Source organism: Solea solea, chromosome 17 (genome assembly GCF_958295425.1).
Source record: "Solea solea chromosome 17, fSolSol10.1, whole genome shotgun sequence".
In the NCBI taxonomy this organism is placed as follows: Eukaryota; Metazoa; Chordata; class Actinopteri; order Pleuronectiformes; family Soleidae; genus Solea; species Solea solea.
The window spans coordinates 14,221,193-14,242,711 of record NC_081150.1 but is presented as its reverse complement, the minus strand read 5'-3'; the positions used below and the strand labels follow the sequence as shown (position 1 = coordinate 14,242,711).

The 21,519-nt window shown below is 41.6% G+C and overlaps 1 protein-coding gene across 1 annotated transcript; it reads right to left on the bottom strand.

Moving 5' to 3' along the window:
- Window positions 1-418: 418 nt before the first annotated feature.
- LOC131443147 (apolipoprotein B-100-like) lies at window positions 419-15,352 on the bottom strand. The gene is made up of 26 exons (XM_058612531.1): window positions 15,205-15,352; window positions 15,012-15,044; window positions 14,451-14,563; window positions 14,205-14,350; window positions 13,413-13,557; window positions 12,910-13,065; window positions 12,121-12,245; window positions 11,754-11,839; window positions 11,204-11,651; window positions 10,994-11,108; window positions 10,680-10,826; window positions 10,373-10,584; window positions 10,042-10,261; window positions 9,722-9,895; window positions 9,416-9,640; window positions 9,126-9,293; window positions 8,701-8,906; window positions 8,383-8,553; window positions 7,993-8,123; window positions 7,636-7,837; window positions 7,358-7,530; window positions 7,080-7,255; window positions 6,872-6,987; window positions 6,408-6,781; window positions 1,624-6,308; window positions 419-1,516 (listed from the first exon to the last, which is right to left on the bottom strand). Exons 1-26 carry the CDS (start codon window positions 15,257-15,259, stop codon window positions 635-637), a joined length of 9,684 nt encoding a protein of 3,227 aa, XP_058468514.1. The 5' UTR covers window positions 15,260-15,352; the 3' UTR covers window positions 419-634.
- Window positions 15,353-21,519: the final 6,167 nt, after the last annotated feature.

Genomic DNA, 21,519 nt, shown 5'->3' with positions numbered 1-21,519 from the left:
GTTGGCCAAACAGTTCGATTTTAGTTTCGTCAGACCACAGGACATGTCTCGAAAAATTAAGGTGTTTGTCCCCGTGTGCATTTGTAAACTGTAATCTGGCTTTTTTATGTTTTTTTTGGAGTAACGGCTTCTTCCTGGCAGAGTGGCCTTTCAGCCCATGTCGGTACAGTACTCGTTTCACTGTGGATAATGACACACTCTTACCAGCTTCAGCCAGCATCTTAGCATCAATATACTGAACATGAAAATAAGTCAGTGCAAGTCACCTTAATGTACACTCAGACATTTGTCCTGAATTAGTTGTAAGAATTCTTTATTAAAGCCCACACGGTGCATTTTAAATAGTACAACACAGAGAAAGCACAAAAGATTGCAACAACCTTGATATTTGGGGAAAAAAAGTAGAGAGACAAGAATCTTGGGTACATGCATGGAGTTTTGTATTTTTGATAAAACAGATTTACTGATATCTTGATAGTTACACAACAGATACAGGTAATACAAACACTGTATACATCTTTGCCACAGTGGACTGAATTTGGTAACAAATGGGAAAGAAATGTCTTTTTATATTTTGAAACTTGAAGCTGTTCACTACAGATATGTCAGGCAAAGTAATGGGGATTTTAACTCTTCACGGACGGATAGCATTTTGAAACATCTCGTACTTCTCCATTATCCACATGATTATACTAGACACAAAAGGAGAGTTGATGAAATCATCATACACACCAGTAACAAAGGCCAAGACCTTCTCTACACTCATAGATTTTAGGGTTTGGAGAAATCCCTCACTGACTTCATACATTGTCTGCATGAATTCTGAAAATGTGTTCATGATGTCTTCCAATTTGATGTTTCCCAATTTCCTCACAAAGACAATCAGACTATCCCGGTATGGCCTCACAGCATCAGCCAAACTATCAAAAACATCTCCTATGGTGATCATGTAGTTTGCGCCAGGACGTTTGAATTCAATGTCTCGTAAAGACTGAAAGACTGTAGAAAAGAAGTCATAGATTTTACTTGGAATCTCAAGAACTTCCTCCACTACATCTGAGACAAGCTCACTCAATTCCTGGTAGATCTCAAACCCAGACAATCTCTCTGTAAACCAGGGGATCTGGAACTTGGTGTCTCTGAGGAATTTAAAAATAGCATCAAGGGCTGTTTCAACTCTCTTTTTGTACTCTTGTAGGATCAAAATGGTGTTATCAATAACAGCTGTCACGGTGTCAGAAAGATTTTCGTTTGAAAGCTTTTCAATGGTCCTCTTGACCACCCATTTGCACTTCTGTCCAGCCGATACAACAGACTTCTTGAGCCTCAACATTTCTTCAGATGTTAAGTAAGCGCCAGCAGACACAAGCTCGATGGCATTGGGCACCTGTCTCCTAATTTCTGTCATCACCTCATTTGGCATCTCCATGTTGCAGGTTGTCTGAATGATCGGCCTCTCTGAGCTCATCAGAGACATTTTTAGACCCAAGATATCAACGTCTGTTGTTGGTTCAGACTGTAGAAAATACGAAACAAAAAAATTAATTTTCAAAAAGTAATGACAACTTTTCACAATTAGAAATAAATAATAAGAAAAGAGTAGGTAGTCAAGAATTCTCTTACCGGGTAGCGACCATAGAGTTTGGCTTGGATTTGTGCTGGGCGCCTCATCTGCACCTGACCTGCAATATATCCTGCAACTGGAATGGACATGGATACAACCAGGCCTTCCTCGGAATTTCCAGTGATCACTTGGTGGATTTCCATTGCCCGCAGGGGTTTCACCTTAAATGAATTGGTGATGGAGGTTTCCAAATTGTCATAACTTAGGATAATGTTGCTGTCATGGTTTCCCTCTACAATCAGATGTCTAACGGAGAGGGTAGAGCCCATTTTGAATCCAGCTGCCGTGTCCACGTTGACATTGCCTTGAATCTTTCCAGTCAGAAGATCTTCCACAGAGGATGACGAGACATCAAGCTTCATTACGATACTGTCCTTGTTGAGGATGCTGGCATCAGTTTTTACCGTGACAATTGCTGTTTTCATGGTAAGCTCATAGGTCAGATCACCCATCACTGGGATCTTGATGCTCTGAATTTTGGGCAGAGTGATCTTTGGAAGAGTCAGCTTGCTCAGGGCAGATGGAATATGCAGAGTAGGCATTTTCATGAGACTGGCATCAGGCAGGGGAATCGTAAATGTAGACATCTCGACATTCATCACTGGAACTTTGTAGGCAGGCACTGTAATGGTTTTGGGGAAATCAATGCTATATTTCTCATACTCTGCCTTTGCCTTGTTGAAAGACGTAGCGAAGGTGGCAGCAGCCTTATCCTTGCTGATAAGCACTTTCTTATGCAGAGCCTTGACATTTGTATTGATGGCACTGATGATTGGCTCCAAATTCATGTCAATGGTAATCATGTTAGGGTTCTTCTTGTACTTCATCTTGGAGTTCATGTCTAATGTCTGCTGAGTTGTAAATAGCAAGATGCCAAGGCGAGTATCTTCCCACACTGAGAAGGATTCCACTCTTCTTGTCCTGAACCCAACAAATGGCACTGTTATTTCAGGGATTGTGATTCGTTCCTTCAAAACATCAAGATTTGCTTCTCCATTAATCTGGGAAGATATTTGAATTTCTTCATCATTGTTGTCCATAGTGAAGAGATGAGAGTATTTGTACTGGTTGAATCTCGCCAGGCCTGTCCAGCTAGCTTGCTGCGTGTCAGAGTTGAGAGTAAGAGCGATGTCATTCTGGAGATCCACCTTTCCGGACAGCTTGAATGGAAGTGTAATCTTGGCATTTCCCTTATTCTTGGTGTCAAATATAAGCTCATTAGGTGTGATTGAAGCGAGAGCAGAGCTTGAGAGAGTTCCCTCAACCTGGCCAACCAGCAGAGCATTATGAGAGGCAGTGAAATCAATTTTCATGTCTTCAACCTTAGCCTGGAACTTGGCCTCCACAACGCTGCTTTTCAAGAAGGGTGCCTCGGTCTCAACCTTGGCATCAACAATGACATGGCGGAAGATGCTCATATCAGCCACCACATTATGATTCATTTTCAAATGGCTGCATCCTGTTTCCCCAGTGAAGGTTGCTTTGGCCGTGTAAAGGTCTGTGACCACTTCCATGTCACTCTTATGGGTTACCTCATTTGACAGGTCCTGAACTGCAGATTTTTCACTGGCAAGATTCTTAAAGGTAAGACGTGCGGTGCCATCCTCAAGTTGGAAAACTGTCTTCTGATTTATGAGTGCCTCGGCGGAAATGTGACCTGGTGGAAAATTGAAGGCATGTTTGTAGCTGGTGTCTGCAGTGGCCGAAACTCCGTTTTCCATGGCAAGAAATGCGTTGTTGACAAGGTCTGCAGTATAGAGCTCAGTTGTGACTTTTGCTTTAGTTTCTCCAGAAGCCTGTGCTGACAGACCATACAAGGTCACTGTGCCCTTGTGGTCAAGAGTAAAACATGATGAGTCAACATCAATGTTCTCAGACATGGTCAGACGGTTCATCTTGGGTGCTGCAAAATGCGCACTGGCATCTGCAGTGAAGTCAAGGATTGCCAGAGTAGATTTTGCCTGTGAGTTAAGATTAATTTTGAATTCTGGTGTGTCTGATGTAGCTGTGATGTTATCCAGGTCAGCAGTGGTTTTGAATGTGTAATGAGGTGATGTAAACCTGAATTCTCCATTGAGTTTTCCAAAACAGGGAATTCTGGACATGTCTGCTGCCTTCTCTTTTAGCTCCACAGTGAATGTGTCATAATCGAACGATTTGATTTTCTGGACAATTTCCATTAAATAATCACTGATGTCTTCCATCAGTTGTTTGAAGTCAAATGAGTGGAGTTCATTCACAAGCAGCTGAACAGGAGCCAGCGCTTTGTTGAGCAAAGGCTGGAATTCAATTGATCTGAGAGCAACAAATACAGACTGAATCTTTTCCCTTACCTGATATTGCTTCATAATTTTAACTATCTCATCCATGATGGCCTCAATCATCTTCTCAACTTCATAGCTAGAGAGGATCTTTTCTATTTTGGCATACATTACACTGAACTTGGTTGCAATGTTATGTTTCTTGATAAAAGCCATAACAGTGTCCTTGGTGGATTTCAGAGCATTCATGATTTTGTCACCTGGGAAATTTATTTGGAGCACATTTTCCAATTTGGTGAGATTCTTCCTCAAGTTTCGGATTAAGCGGCTTAAGTCGAAGTTGTCAATGGCCTCCTTAAGTTCTGACACTTTGTTCTGCAACTTGACACTGATCTCGTACTTGCTGTCAACGTCTTTCAGCATCTCAATACTCTGGTCCATCAGCTTCATCAATGTGGTCTTAACATTTTCAATGACTGCAGGCAGGTGCTCAACAAATGGGATCTGGATAAAATGGCTGTCGCTGTTCTTGACATATTTCACAAATCCAGAGATAGAGTAATCTGTATTGAACTCATTGATGATGGGGCTTGATATTACTCCCTCCATCTCAATACCTATTCTCTCTTTGTTGTTGTATGCTTTAATTTCTTCATCTAAAGTGTGGTCATTGACTTTACATTTCATCTTTAGTGTGACACTTTGCTCTTCTAAACTAAGCAAGCTGTTGAACTTGTTCTCCATGTTGGTCTTGATAGCGGGACTGCCTTCCAGCTCATGGGTGGTTGAAGCCCTGTATTCAAGGGAATGTGTGAACAGAAGGGGCTCTGCTTTCAGGAGGAATTTGCTGTACATCTCACCACTCTGCTGTCCATACAGGGACACCACACCATCAGAGTTGAAAATGGCATTGACGGTCAGAGTGAATGGCGCAGCGACGGTTTTGACTGTGCTGTCCAGGTGAAGAGATGGTAAGTTGAGGTTTACCATATCATTGAACTTCATGGTCAGTCCAGCAATCTCCATGTCAGCAGAATGTGCCAGGTGAGACCCCAAGAGTTTGCCATTTGTATTGCACTTTGCAGACAAGGCCATGTCCACAAACTTCATTTCATAAGTATGCTTGAGCTCTTCCTCTGAGAAAACTGCCTTCATTGTTCCTGTCAGCTCCAATGTGTATGGCTCTGCCTTGAACTGGGCGTCATTCCCAAAGTTAATTTCCATTATCTTAAGGTCATTTTTTACAATTACTGAGGCAGTGTAAGGCTCCATGTGAACTGTGATGTCGTGCATGTAGGAGTTTCTCATGTCAAGGACATTTTCTGTCTTGGAGTGAAGAGTTAAGGTTCTCAGGGAAAGAGACAGGGTGTGGGAATTTTCAGTCCTCATTTCATTGAAAGACCCAACCATGTTGTTGGAAAGACTCAGGCCATCTTCATTGACTTTAAGGTTTACTATGTTCCTGGTGTTGACGTCAAAGAGGTTTCCCTTAAAGATACCATTGAAAGAGACTTCTGTTCTTACAATCTTTCCTTCAGCCGTAAGCTCTGCTTTGTTCCCTTTAATACCTCCCTTAGTGGTGAGAGACATGGTGGCACCAGAAGTGTCAACACCACCATGGAAAACATTCTCAAAGGTCATCGGGCTGTGCTGGGCAGTTGTTGTACAACTGGTGGTCAGGCCATTTGTGTTCACTACCAAGGTTGCCTTGTGTGAGGCAAGACTTGAAAAGATGTTCATGGAGGCATCGGCGTTGATCTCCAAACTAGAGGGTTTAATGGACCCAGTGACCAGAGAGTAGACACGGTTCACTGTATCACCAGCTTGATTCTCTATTCTGAGACTGATCTGTGCTTCAGAAGAAGAGATCTCGATCTGGCTACGAAGCATGCTCTCATCAGCCTTGGTCACAGAGTCAGACAGGATAGTAAGCTGGACATCCTTATATCTGAGGCTCATTTTGGTGGTGTGCTTGATGGGGCTCGCATTTATGTTGGTGTTAGACTCAATCAGAAGCTCCTCATCTGCATAGGATCCCTTAAAATCGTTCACAACCGTCAGCACTTTAGAGGTCATGCTCAGTTTACTCTCCATTCTTGCTTCTTTCTTGGCTGGCTCAACAGAGAAGGTGTGGCGATAGATAGTGAGAGCAGTCATGGGTCCAATAGTAATACCTCCATCTGTGTTGATGTCTCCAGAAAGCAAGTTGGAGTCTATTTTGACCTGGGTAGTGATGGTCAGATAAGTGTCCAGACCCACTGGGGAGATGGCATAGATGTTATACCTTCCTGTTGACAGTACACTCTCTGTGACTGAGAGGGTATTCAACACATTAAAACCTGTCTTCACAAACATGTGGTTCAGTAAACCATTAATGTCTAATTCCATGGTTTTGTCTGCTGTGTCAGTTATTTTTGTAGCTCCTGTAAGACAAACAAATAAGCAAAAGACACATTAGTATCAACTTTCACATGGTTTCGGTTGCATTAAGTCATAAATGGATAAAAAAAAGACCAAATTACCCTCAGTTGAGAAGGACAGAAGTTTTATTGGGCTCTCAGCCATGATGTTGAACTTGGCCAGGTAGCTAGGAAACTCCGCCGTGTTGTTACCAGCAGAGACTGTTGCCTCCCAGTTATAATAGTTGCTGTTAACTTTGGTAGTTACTTCCACCATTCCCATCAGAGGCAGAGAGAGTTCATATTCAGATGGAATGGTAAAGGGGGGGATCTGGATCTCCCTTGGGGCAATGTTCACTCCCACCTGAGGCAAAGAGATCTTAGGAGAAGTGACCGTTGGAGGAATCTTCAGCTCCTCAGATGATTTGCCTCCCAAAGGCAGAGGGACACTGATAGTCAAACGGTCTTTGTTGAACTGGTATTTGAATTTGCTTTCACTGGGGAATGAATGAAAATAAAACATATTTAATTAATCTGTAATTGTCTCGTCATCTTAATTTGTGTTTTTGAATATGTTTCAGACTTACAGGTTCATGAATAGGTTTTCAGGCATTGAGGGTATTTCCACATCAGCCATACTGTTCCTCAGAGTCTGAACGTATGGAACATCAGTTGCGATCTTCTCCATCCAGATATTGCCGGCCTGATAGAAAAAAAAATTCATACACTTAAGTCTACAAACTAAAACAAAGACAGTATGACATTAAAAGGTTTAAGTGGTTATTCTAGTTTCACCTCAACTCCCTTGTTGATGATATGGCGCATTTTCATATCAGTCTTGACAACCTGCTGGTCCATGACATCCTCCACAAACTGCCTGAGCCAGAACTGGAAGTCGTCAGTGAAAGCCACCAGCATCTTAGTATCAGCATTCACGTTGGATACCAGCTGAACGTCAGCCTGTTCATCACCTGAGACACAAAGCATTCAGTGTTTTCTTTTCCACACAGTATTCAGACACCTGTACTGAAATGTCCATCAGCACTATTTTCTGTGTTAAAAATCGACCTTACCATATTTGAAAATGACTGCCTGAGTCGAGGAAGTTTCTGGAAGCTTTACATCACTTCTGATCTCCATGGTGAGTCCATTAGTTTTGCTCATTGTAGCAGTGATGGCAGCGTCAGTCTTGAGTGAGGGGACCAACAGTTGAACCTGTACCATGCCATCAGTCATGGACTGAAGCCTAGAATAAATACAAAATCCAGTTAAGGCCTACTGTATATTTAACTAAGAGAAGAGTAACCAGCTGAAGTACTTCAAATACATGTTGGGGTTGAGGTTTACTCACTTGGCACGACCAATCAGAGAAAGCTGGGGGATGTTCTTGTTGGAGATCTCGAGGACAATGGATTTGCCTTTGGTGTTGCTGTCTGTCATGCTGACCTTAACACCGGCCTCGACATCGAAGTCAGGGATCTCGACTTGAGTGGTGAAGACATTTCTGTTCCTGTTGTATTTCATGGTGGCTGTAGCCTCAGTCGGCTGAGCGCCTGAAGTGACAAAGACGTGAAAAATGTATCTTTATCATTTGCAGCTCGATAAAATGTAAACTATGGCTGTGGCTGAAAGAAAGAAAGAAGGAAAGAAAGAAAGAAAGAAAGAAAGAAAGAAGACAAACTGAAATTTTTTAATATGAAGATCAAACCTTCAGCTCTGAGGGCCATCTTCAAAGAATCAACTTTCTGGCGGCCATCTTTTCCTTCACTGAGGAGCTTATAGGCAATGGTGGCTGTGTACTCAGAGACTTCGTTAGTTGGCTGGATGTCTACAGCGAACCTAGAGTGACAAGCCAAAAATCATTATGAGTTTTCATAAAAATAATCCGATAATAGATAGATTATATTATTTCTCAATGCAATGTTTTGCTATTTTTATAAATGTATATTTTTTATTATTATTACTTCCATCGCAATCATCCTATATCACATTGCAGAGATGTCATTTATTTATGAACTACTGCATTACAGGAGTTGCTGCAAATAGTGATCACATAACATCAACAGAAATAATGACAAATGACTCGAGGATAACTTACAGGGTTTCTCCATTCAGGGGGCAGTAAGGAACATCAGTCCTGTCACCAGGGTGAGCAAGGAGTGTTTGGGTGCAGTATTTGACTCCAGCGAAGAGAGTTTTGCAGTCTGAGTGACTCTGTTTGTGTGGGATCTTTGTAGCCTGGCCAGCTCCAACAATCATCACTTTATTGCTAGTTTTTGAAAAAAGAAACAGCAAAAAACAGATATTAAAAACAAAATGCGTGTAGGCTCAGCGTATTTCTGATAAAGCCAAAATAAAACAAAAATAATTAAAAAGACATTTCATCAGTTGAACAGAGACTATGCATATGTTTTACCTGATACGCAAGAACTTTGTGGTGCCTTGTGGAGCCGGGATGGACAGCTTGACCTGGCTCTGTTCCATGGTAATCTTGGCATTGAGCGCGCTCTCATGGTACATGTTGGTGTGCAACTCAACAGCAGACTCCACAAATTCAGGGACATGGACTCCCATCTTGGTCACAAACTCGACTCCAACTGAGGGCATGAACGACAGCTCCTTCTGTGAGCAGAAAAGGATTGTATGGCATGAAAGGAACTGCAAAGGCATGGGGATTTAAACCAGCACCATCATACAACCACTATTACCTACAAAAACTAACACTACCACTGCCACTGTTTACAATGCACTTGTATGGATTTTTTTAGTAAGACTGCAACGGATAATGACATATCTGATGAGTATTAATGATAGGTTGAGAGTGAAATATGTAAAATATACCATGTCTGAAACAATGTCAATGCCTCCCTTTGCACCAGGTGTAAAGGTGCCAGACATAGCGAATTCCAGAGGCAAACCAGACGCAGTTGACATCAGGAATTTGTTGTCCATGAAGATGTAATGGGCAAAGATCTCCTTGTCAGTTCCTGACATAAGTCCGTGGACGATCTAATAAAAGAAAAAGAAAAAAAGTTATTTTGAAGGTGCTCTCTTTACGGGCAAGGTAAAAAGCGATGAAAAATATTGGTTGGACGTCATATTAAATGGATAAGGGCAGTATAGAACAGTACCGCAATGGGAAGGGTCGACAATAAAACGTGCGATGTCTGGATTGTTCTTTCAGCTATCTCGACTAGTTTTTCAGCCATAAACGTCAGGTCGTTGCCCTTGATGTTGCCAAGTTCAGTTCCCATGAACCTCAGGTAAGCCATGGCCTCCGGAGATTCCTGACTCTGCAGCTCTTTCACCAGCTTGTTGAAGTTGCGATAAATTTCCCTTCCAAGATTTTCAGGGACCTTCGGAAAGAATACCATTATATCAGTTGATAAACTACGTTGGTGACATTGTTAACAGAAATCATTGTGGCCAGGACATACCTTCTGTCCTTGTGATTTTAAAGGAGCAACCCATTTCTCCAGAACCTCTTTCATCTTTGGTGGCATCACGTCTTCAGCCCAGTAAATAGCCTTGGACACGGTGTCAGGGAAGAAACCGTTCTTTCCAAACAAAGCGTCGATGGTTGGCTCAACGCCTCTTCCTTCCATACCAACCTGCAATGCAACATTTAACAGTGAAATAGTCAGAGGAAAACAGCCGCATATGGGTAGCATCGGTCAAAACATCCAGTACGACAAACAATTTTCAGCGTCCATCAGAGCAACAAACCACAAATGACAAATTGTCTAAACTATTATACCTCCCAAATGTCCATGTTGTAACCAAAAGCTTTCAGAGTGGTTTCCAGCATGACCTCTCTGGGCATACGGTTAGAGGAATCAAAGATAACGTTGCCCTGCATTGCAGCCTGCACACTCTCATCTCCCATGCCCAGCTTGTAGTTGCGAGACTTTGTGGTGAAGTCATTGTGTGTAGTGACACCTGTGTCCTCCAGGGCTTCCATGATCTTATTACCAATTCTGTATTGACAAACAAATTGTGCGACAATGAGCTGAATATACAGTACAGATAAGTGCATTCATTATATAGAGCATCGCTTGCTGTGCTGCCAGTTAAAACAAAGAGCTTACATCTGGATCTCTGGATCAGTGGAGGAAATGATGTTATAGATGTGCGAGGTCACGAAGGACTTGATCTGCACGTTCTGTTCCTGTGTGAGCAGCTTCTTCACCATCTCAATGTCACTGTCCTGGGGTTTTCTCATCAGAATCAGATAAGCTGCCAGACGCTTCTGCACAGCACCCTTGGGGTACTGGCAGACTCTCTGGAGGTTAGTGCGAACCTGGAGAGCGAAGCAAGAGTAACAGGTTAAAAACTGGAGGCCGGTTCAGGGTTTTCCTCCGGAAAGAAGGGGGGAGGGGGGTCTGTTATGTGTACCTCAGCTGTCACAGTCATGCGTCTGAAGGCCTGAATAGCTGCCAGCTGCACAGACAGAGTGGTTGCAGGCTGTCTCATGCACTTCAGCAGGGTGTCCTTGATCGCAGCATCGGCCTCTTCCAACGCATTTCCCATGTTGCCAATAACCTGGACAGACAAGATCGCCAAGTCAGAAAAAAACACAGAATTGGAGACTGCCATTGAAGGTGCAGCCTGTAAGATTTGGAAGTGTTTATTTGAAACAAAGGAGTATATCACCCACAGGAACTTTAGATTAGAAACATTTCCATTAGTAATCACTACCGGTTTCTTACCCTCAAGGTGAGGTAGGTCAGATCTTTCTCCCCGCCACAGTCAGTGCCCAGAAGAGACGTGACAAACTCAGAGACAGCAGTGATCTCAGGGGTGAGTCCTTTTTGGCTGTACAGTCTGCGGAGTTAAATGTATACAGTAGTGAGTATAGATACAGGGATTCACATTTCTTTTGAGATGAAACATTTATGGACGACATGTGGTTTACTTACTTCTTGACTGCAATGCTCAGAGCATACATGATGGGCTTGCTTTGCTTGTGCTGAGCCATCGCCAGCATGTCCTTGACCATGAGGCGGGAGGGATTGGACAGCAACCCCAGGGCGTAGACGGTAGCATCGAGCGCGACACCACTGTCAAATTTCTTGAGGACGCTCAGAAGGGCGCTGGTGCACTCTGGGGTGCCACACTGGACCAGAGCTTGCAGTGTCAGAGAGTTGGACACGGACATCATCTCAGCAACAGCAGGTCCCAGGACGTCGGCCTTCAGGCCACGGAACTCAGACACGAGTTTGAGGAAGAGGCTTGCGCGCTCCTCGCCTTGAGATGTCTTTGACAGGGTGTTAAGCTGGCGCAGTGTGGCGATGGCGTCATCCTTGGTCTGGAGAGGAGACTTTTCATCGGCAACATCCATGGGCAGGAACCTGAGGTTACCCTCATCTGCTCATTATTGAAACAGACAAAACAATCAGTCAGAAAACAACAGACCATAAGACAAATTTTGAACATTTCTGATATAAAAAAAGAGAGTGAAACACTCACTGCGCTCAAAGACTCTGTCATTGATCTTGGCGACCTCCCGCAGAGTCACAGTCTGTTTCACCATAGTAGAGATTCCATATTCACCCCTGTTTGCACAAGACATGAGAACGTTATATAAAAGGACTTTAATTTAACCGAACATAATGACACTCGTTTTATAATTTCAAGCAAATAAAGGTTCACACAGGACTAAAATCATCATATAAATACAAATTCAAAAGGGACTTTGGGCTTCTCCCTTCTCTAGGGGTCGCCACAGCGGACGATTGACATATTTGATTTGGCAGAGATTCAACTCAAACTGTCAATTTTGCCTGTGTAAAACGGCTGTAGTTTTGTAGTTATGTTCATTTTAGTTTAAACGTACTGGTGGGACAGGGGCAGGAAGAGATGCTTCTCTGTGCAGGATCCACTGGTCATGTGCTTCTTCTGGCCGTCAAACTGGTAGCTGCAGATCTGGGAGCTGCTGATCATCTTGGACAGGGGCAGGTTCTGATGGAAGAAAGACAACGTTCATGTCGGTCGGGAGCAGAAAGTGTTTCAAAGAAGGGTTGGCAAAGAAATCGCGGGGCACCGCCGAAAACTACACATACGTGTGTATTTAAGTGTGTATTTAAACATTTACGTTTAAAGGCGTGATGTAGAAAGAAAGCTACTCCTTTTGGACACAGGAGGAGTTCTTATATATTCTTTTCGTTGAGTTTAATTTCGATCAGGAGTTAGCTGTAGATAACTTAAATTGTAGATATTTCACCTCTCATCCAAGAGGCTTCGTCACCTCTTGGGTTGCCAACAGCTAACTCCTGGAGAGGACTTTGACCTGGATAGCTACGAACCTTTATAGATTGTCTAACCCTTTCAAATGAAGTCAATAAATTAGCTTCTGTCGTAATACTTTTGTGTTTGTGAAATAATCCCCCGTGTTGTCTATTTGTGACGGTAAAGGTGAAGGAGGTGACTTTTAGTCTTTTAGGACTGGACAATAGATCTTTATTACAAAAGATGTGTTTCCCTTATGTCTTTGCACTGAATGAAAAGTCTCTGAATGTAGCTCCTCATATCCACACAGGACTGAGTGAATGAGCGGGGCAGGAATGGCGGCTGTGACTCAGTATGTGACGACTGTTGCTTGTCATGTTGCTACTCGAGCACTTACCATGCCGGAGATGAGGGCGAGTGGACTGGTTTCCTGCCTGTGAGCCGTGAACAAGTCACACTGGGAGAGATCCCGCGTGACGGTCATTGCAGTGACGACGTCTTCTTGAGTCGAGTTGACGAAGATGCGAGAGGGGCAGACTCCGTGCACGGTGGGCTGGAATAAAAAAAAAAAACCAAAAAAACAAAACGTGAATCTGGTGAACATTGATTATCAGTCGATCTGATATATTACCCCCACATTGTTAAAGCAAGTGATGCTATTAGAGAGATAAAGTTATCTAGGACTTTGCCCCGCACTGAGGATGTGTGTGTGTGTCTGTGTGAGTACATGCTGTTACATGAGTGTATTTATCACCTGTGACATGACCAGCTTATCTAACTCATTGAGCAACTTGTTTATCTGTGCGTGACTCTTCTGCTTGGTGATTCATGCCTGAACCGATTGATAATGTGTTTCTGAGAAGAAGGGGGAAGAAAAAAAACAAGGCGACAGTAGCTAACCATGTCGGTCATCTCCTGCTCCATCGCTGGTACGAGCAGAGCGGAGACGATTCCCCTCTTGACGTTCAGGATGTTGACGGGCTCGTCGTCCTCAGGGTAGAGCTCGACGTTGGTCATTCCTGCGACTGTGATCTTCAGGGTGTTCCTGTCGATGTGGAGGAATCATTCAGAGCCTGCTCAACTTGATTGAATTTGCCTCAAAGGGCTTTTCAGTCTGTCCTTACACCAGGGGTCTCACACTCAAACGACCTGGGCTTGTCTTGTCAAAAAGTCATACTATGTGGGGAGTTATAGCTTAAAATAATATCATGTAATGACATTCATGATGATATGTCACAGGATTTCAGAGTAAAAGATAAAATAAAAACATAGTCATGATGCAAATTGAACTCAAAAATGAAATAATAACGCTGAACATGTATTATTATTATTATTACATGTATAATTTTACTTTAAATACATCTAAAAGTGGGATGGATTTAACATTTTAGGTGTTTTTATTGTTGTATATTGTTCATGACATACAATAACTGGATATTAAGGGACAGGCCAAATAAAATTGAACTCCACAGACAGACAGTCTGTGCAGTAGGTGTCACGTACAAAAAAAAATCAAATTTACCAAGAGTAAAATCATAAATCACAGAAATGTAAACGGTAGAAAATAGCAGGACTTGTAACAGCAGCTAATAGGAGACAGGCAGAGAGCGTTGTCCTCAGTTTTAGGTCAAAAAAAAAACCCTCACAAATGATTGATGAACATTTCAAGGATCAAATAACGGAGTGACGTACTTGGCCATGGCAGCTTTGAAAGCCTCAGCTCGAGCGGCAGCACGATACACCGGGTTTCCAGCAGCATCCACTTCAGAAATCTCACTCAGTGAGCACTCTGTCGTCCGCAGGATGAAGCTACAGGTCTGGGGCACGTCAACCTCAACCTATGCGGCAGATTCAAAACATTTATTTTGTGTTAGTACAGGTGACAAGAATTGTTGTTGTTGTTGTTGTTTTTGCACTTGTTGTTGATCAGGGCCGTACTTTGCAGGAGATTTTGGGGCCGCTCTTGTTGTCCGTGCCTCCGTTCACGCCATTAAAGGTCTCCGCCTCGTAGTTGTACACAAACCGCCGGAAGTTCTTGAAACGTTTGGCCACTAAAGGACGTATTTTAAGACAAAAATAAGTTAGATCACTGTAAAGAACATTTCCCCCTTTTTTTCATAATAGATGTACACATGTCACCCTAAAATTGGAATAGGTTACTTTTTTGATTACTAGTTACATTACTTAAAGGTGATTTACAACAGTTTTCTTTTGGAACGTAGTTGTTTTCTGCGTATTTCTCCTGACGTGACGTGACGCACGTACACTTCGTCATTAAAAATCCATTAATAATCATTCTACTAAAGTAATAATGCAGTAAAACAGTGTTTATTATAATGTAATTACTAATGTGAACTGTTATCCCTTACACTCCTCACTGGGTTACGTCATAATATTACTGACATACAGCATTCTGCTGTTCTACGCTAATAAACTGTACATTAAAATACTTAAGTGACAGATCTCATCAAAGGTCATTTGACACAAGTTAAAACTCACAATAACAAGCTTGGTCGTTTCCAGCATCTTGCTCTGTGAAAGAAGAAGGAGAAAAAAAAAACATGCGTGTTTGTCGACAGACCACACCAACACTTCAATCACCTTTGCTTTGAAAATGTTAAAAATAAACACATTTACGCTTAAGAATGAGGCATAAGGATGAATTCACGATATAAAAAAAGGGGATACTTACGGGCAAGAGTGTATGTGCCCAGGAGAAGCAAAAGGCAGAGCTTGGAACACCCCATTTTTTCTGGGCTCAGTCCAGCTTCTTGATGCCTTAAGTTAAGGGGAGTCTTCCTCTTTCACTGAAGACTAATCCTTGCGTCTAGCACTTCGTGCTTTTATACTTCTCCAATCTTAGACGGTGTGATTACTGGGACTTGGGTATGTGTTGTCCTGGTTCCAAAGTCTGAGCAGTCCTTGTGGCAGGCCAAAGGTAAAAAAACATTTCACAAAGACAGGCTGACTCTGTCAGAACTGGGTGGGGGTTGTGTGTGTGTGTGTGTGATTATTATTAAATAACCTCCTCTCCTCTTGTTTTTTAAGGTTTGGTGTTTTTTTTTTTACACTGGAGTCCGATTTTAACGTGACAATGAACACAATACAATTATTCTTACATTTATATAAATATCTTCAAATATTTTGTCTGGCCAAAATCATTTTGTAATCAGATCAGTGTCATATAAAGCTAATATATCAGCAATCACTAACTTTGATTGCCTGCTTGCCGTGCTCAAAGGCCACAGCGCAGTGACACTAAATTTGTGGTATCAGCGAAATGAAAAGCGATGTCATTTATAGAGTCTGGCTGTGAAGGTTTGTATGTATTTAAGATTAATAAAGGTGTTTTTGTAACTATTACTTTCAAATAGCTGCTGTGTAGGTTTGACTATTTCTATTTTTATTACAAAAAAAAAAGAGTCAAACGCTGTGCATTTCTGTCTTCTAATCCATAATCCATTAGCATACAGTATTGTTCATTTAAATCTCAGTCATTTATGGTAAAGAGAACTTTTGCCCAATGAATAGTGTGAATCACGGTGACACAGAAGCAAAACTTGGATTCCCTCGTATAATGATAATCACATGTAACCACCAGTCAGAACTATTATTATTCTATTTCCCCGTCTTTGTTTGTTTCATTTTCACAAAATTCAAACACAGTTTTCTCCAACTGAACCTAAGGCCGTCCACCTCAACCCTCGCCCCCGCATAGCACAACCACCCAACCAGCGAGTAAAGCAAACAGAAGAGAAAACACAGGTGCGAATATGCAAATAATTAAAAAGACAGAATACATAATAATCCAATACCCAAAACTACGGAGAACCTAAAGGGACATGGGGAAAAAAAGTCAAAATTAAACATGAAAGATACTTCCTCGTGTGCACAATATTTTTTGGTGCTCACAAGATACTTTCTGGTGCGTATCTTGTGCCCACGAGAAACATTCTATATTTCTTTTATTCCCCCCCCCCATGTCCCTTTAGGGGCATGGTACAAACCCCTATGAAGGAATTATTAAAAATATAAAAGGTGATGATTGTGAAACACGGAATATAAAGAGTGGGAGAAACACGATCAGTTGGCGACTACGATCTATTATCAGAACCAGATAACAGCGATGTAGCAGACAAAACGAGACATTTAAAGGTGTCCCTTTGAACTCTGTTTAACTGTAACACACACTAAGTAACATTAGTGCTTAGTGTAAACGCTGACACATTGATTTGAAATGAAGCGGTGTCTCTGCGTTTGTGTGTTTGACGCTCTGGAATAACCTTCCACCTCCGAAGAGGAGCTTGATCAGAAAGATTGATCATCAGGATTACAACACAAGTGAACCCAAGATAAGTTAATCAGGCAGAGGAAGAAACTTTGGCTTTACTCAAGAGATTTTTTTCTTTTCCTCTCTTGAATAATAAATAAATAAAACTGTAAATACAGCACTTTAGCACAGAAACACATTTGATCCATTCAAATGATCCATTTAACACACACATCTCAGTGGTCCAACAGCAGGTGGACAGTTAAAGATATAATATGTAATATTCAATGATATAACAATGAGAAATATGAATGAAGAAGTGCACTGACAACACATCTATGTACGCTGAGTGTGAAAATAAAGTAAAGTGTATAGTGACACACGTCTCAGCTTTGGAAACTACTATAACAGCCTTCTGAAAACATATCGTTAGGCAGAAGTGGAGAGAGGATTGAAATATCCTACTCAAGTATTTTACCTGTCTGTCCCCATCACTCACCTGTCCTCATCACTCACCTGTCTTCATTACTTACCTGTCCTCACCACTCACCTGTCCTCATCAACCTGTCTGTCTTCATCACTCACCTGTCCTCATTAACCTGTCTGTCCCCATCACTCACCTGTCCTCATCATTCACCTGTCCTCATCAACCTGTTTGTCACCATCACTCACCTGTCCTCATAAACCTGTCTGTCCCCCTCATTCACCTGTCCTCATCAACCTGTCTGTCCTCATCACTCACCTGTCCTCATCAACCTGTCTGTCCCCATCACTCACCTGTCCCATCACTCACCTGTCCTCATCATTCACCTGTCCTCATCAACCTGTCTGTCACCATCACTCACCTGTCCTCATCATTTACCTGTCCTCATCAATCACATGACCTCATCATTCACCTGTCCTCATCACTCACCTGTCCTCATCACTCACCCGTCCTCATCATTCACCTGTCCTCGCCAATCACCTGTCCTCATCACTCACCTGTCCTCATCAACCTGTCTGTCCCCATCACTCCCCTGTCCTCATCAACCTGTCTGTCCCGATCACTCACCTGTCCTCATCACTCACCTGTCTTCATTACTTACCTGTCCTCATCACTCACCTGTCCTCATCAACCTGTCTGTCTTCATCACTCACCTGTCCTCATTAACCTGTCTGTCCCCATCACTCACCTGTCCTCATCATTCACCTGTCCTCATCAACCTGTTTGTCACCATCACTCACCTGTCCTCATAACTCACCCGTCCTCATTATTCACCTGTCCTCGCCAATCACCTGTCCTCATCACTCACCTGTCTTCATCATTCACCTGTCCTCATTAACCTGTCTGTCCCCATCACTCACCTGTCTTCATCACTCACCTGTCCTCATTAACCTGTCTGTCCCCATCACTCACCTGTCCTTATCATTCACCTGTCCCCATCACTCACCTGTCCTCATCAACCTGTCTGTCCCCATCACTCACCTGTCTTCATCACTCGTCTGTCCTCATTAACCTGTCTGTCCCCATCACTCACCAGTCCTCATCATTCACCTGTCCTCATCAGTCACAACAGTCAGCCTTAGTCAGGTATGCTTTTGGGGGTGCTCATAGCGCAGTTAGCTGTTGTAATCTGTAGCTTTTCACCGACTAACATCAGCTAAACATTGCGTTTATCACAGTTCCCTTTGCTAATCGTTGTTTTTCTTTGTGTGTTTTTTTTTTTACCCCTTCATGAAATGTGATGTGATGCTAATAGAGTAAAAGACAACTCGTGGGCAGACAAATACAATGACAACAACACAATGGAAGTCAGGAGTTAGTTACTATTTCCCGTGTTTTACTTCAGTCCCCCGTTCAAAACTAACGGCAGGAGAAGGATTTTAAGACTCCCATACAATAGAATAGTATCACTTAGCCTGATCTGCACATGAGCACAAGTTAAAAGTCCAATTTCTCAATCTGCTGTGAGCCGAGCTCAGCTTAAAAAAACTCATCAAATCAATACAAATCAATCAATACGTGACACGTGTTGTCACTGCAGAGATCCTGGACGTGATGCTTATGACTTATAAAGTAAATGATAGGGCAGATACATGTGCATGTGAGTAATGTGATAATATCAGCAAGCAAAAGTCAAAAACATGACTCCAAACTAGTTTCGTTCTTCTTGCTTCATTTCAAACTCTTTTGTTTCTAGCCTTTTTTTTTTCTTCTATGTCATATATGTTTTGCCCGTTCATCATTCTCTTCCTCTGCGTGTTGACTTCCCTCGGTGCCAGTTTTCATGTTCTTCATGTCGTCTCAGGTAACAGGCGTTGCACCTTTACTCTCTGGAGGCACAGAATTCCTTTATCGTCTTTTGCTTTTCTTTTGGTTTCATGTCCCAACTTACTTTCCCGTGTCCCATGTTTCTCAGTGAATTTGGATCCTTAAATGCTTTTTGTTCCTCTCCAATCAGAATCTGAAACACTATTTTTTACCAAGGAATCTTTGCATTAACATGATTGCGATTGTATTGTATGTATAATTCCTCTGCACTGTTAATAAAGAGATTATGATTTGATAGCAAATGCTTTTAGACAAACAAACTCACATAAAAACATGTTTATAGGCAGTGAATTTCTTAAAATTTAAACTTGATTGATCTAATTATCATGGAAGGCCTGAATGCACCGAACTAATTACACTTGTATGGACTTTCTCAGAGTGTTTGGAATCAGACCCATCATTATTTTTAGACCATTCATTAAACCCAACTAGGATTAGGGCCAAATGTAAAATACATTTGGAAAACTGCCTGACTTCTGAAAGAATTATGACTTTTTTCAATCGTGACTTTTTAAAATGTTTACTTTTTTCAATTCTGACTTTTTTCTCTGAAGTCTGACTTTGGACAATTCTGACTTTTTATTTAAATTTTGACTTTTCTCGCTTTTTTCTTCTCCGAATTCTGACTTCTTTTTTTTTTTAACTTTTCTCAATACTGACTTCTTCCCCTCATAATTCTGAGCTCAAATCACATGTCACAGTATTTCACAGTCCCTGGTGGTGATTGAACGAGTCTGGTCTACCTATTATGTAAAGACATTTTACACAGGCAGCTTTTATTGCAGGTACTTCACAGTATTAGTAAAGTGCAGAGGGCATCATCCTGAAAACATTGCCCTATATTGACTGGTATCTACTTGTTTCTTCAGGAACTGCTTGATAATATGTTCCAGCACTGTTAAGGAAAAGGTTCAAGGTCCAATCAGGGGCCCAGCTGAGCATGACTTTTCTTGTTTTTATATTTATTCAAACCATGAATGTAGCAAGAATCTTTACAGTAAAAAGAAATTCAGTCAGCAGAAACTTGTGGGTTTAAAATTGTATGTGTTTTTCAACATTATTTTCAATGGGGAAAGTTATACAGTATTCAGGAATACATGTAATAACAAATTACATAATCTACATAAAACAAACATGTACTCCAGCTTCAACGGGGGGTCAATAAGCCACAAATACAAAAGTGCAAAACAAAAGCATATAAATAATATTCACAGTATATAAAAAATTAGGTAGAATAAACCAATCAAGAATGGATGAATTCTAAAATAAAATAAAGAAAAATATTAAAGACTCCAGAAAAACTGCCTTTTTTAAGGTGAAAAGTAAATAACAGGCACATTCTCATACTTTGCATGTTTAAAATATATGATAACTTCTCTAACTACCTACTCACTAATATCTTCTGTATAGCTGTAAAATAAAAAAAGATATAAGATTCAGGTTCATTGTTACAAGACGTACATTTATTGTCAACATCTATAAATTTGGAAAAGTGAAAATTGGTTGGATAAACAGTATGTTGTGTGGACATTTTGCTATGGAAGCTCAGTGTAGGGTTTATTACTTACCTCATTTACTGCTGCATTAAAGTTTTTAAGACAGATGTTCCAGTGACCCCTTCTGTTTCCTAGATGGCATTACATTTGTGCAAATCAAGGCTGTATTTGATAAATACAGGATCTAATTTTTGACATACTGAACATTGGTGAAAACTGCCAAAACTGGCACACAAATCAGAAATGGCGAAGCATTTTACAAGATAAATCGAATCCATAAAAGCGGAGCCAAATGGCTCAGTCGTGGCCCCAAGGCGAAACCTGATAGGAAAAAGCCGAAACTAAGTTGCACCAAATTTCACAAAACTTGGTGAGAACATGTCACATCCGAAGATGAACAAAAACTCGACAGTCTGCCATTTTGAATTTGGCGTCCATCTTGGTGTTTCGCACATTAAGCTAACCTGTCTGAGAACATTAATTGTAGAAACATAAAAATCAGCGTCAATTTGGACCAGACAAAATGTATTAAAAGGGTCTCGTAAATTCAAAAGGGCGTGGCCACGGCAACCATCGGAGGTTTTGACTATTCGCCACCAAACAGGAAGTGTCCTGTTACTTTGCCGTACATTGACCGATCGGCTCGAAACTTTCTATGCGTCAGAGACCGACCCTGAACCCGTCTCGAACATGACCTTGAGCCAAAAGGTAGTCAAAATGGTGAAGAAGGTGAAGAAAGGTGATTGGAATGACTGATGGTGCACGATTGCTGGTGCCAGTATTGCAGAAACTGCTGACATACTGGGATTCTAATGCACAGCCATCTGTCATGTTTACAGAGAAAATAGTACTGATTAATCAAGGTGCAAACTCTGTGCTGTTTGCTTGATGATTTGATTATGATTAAATAGTTGCTCTTATTCAGAAATA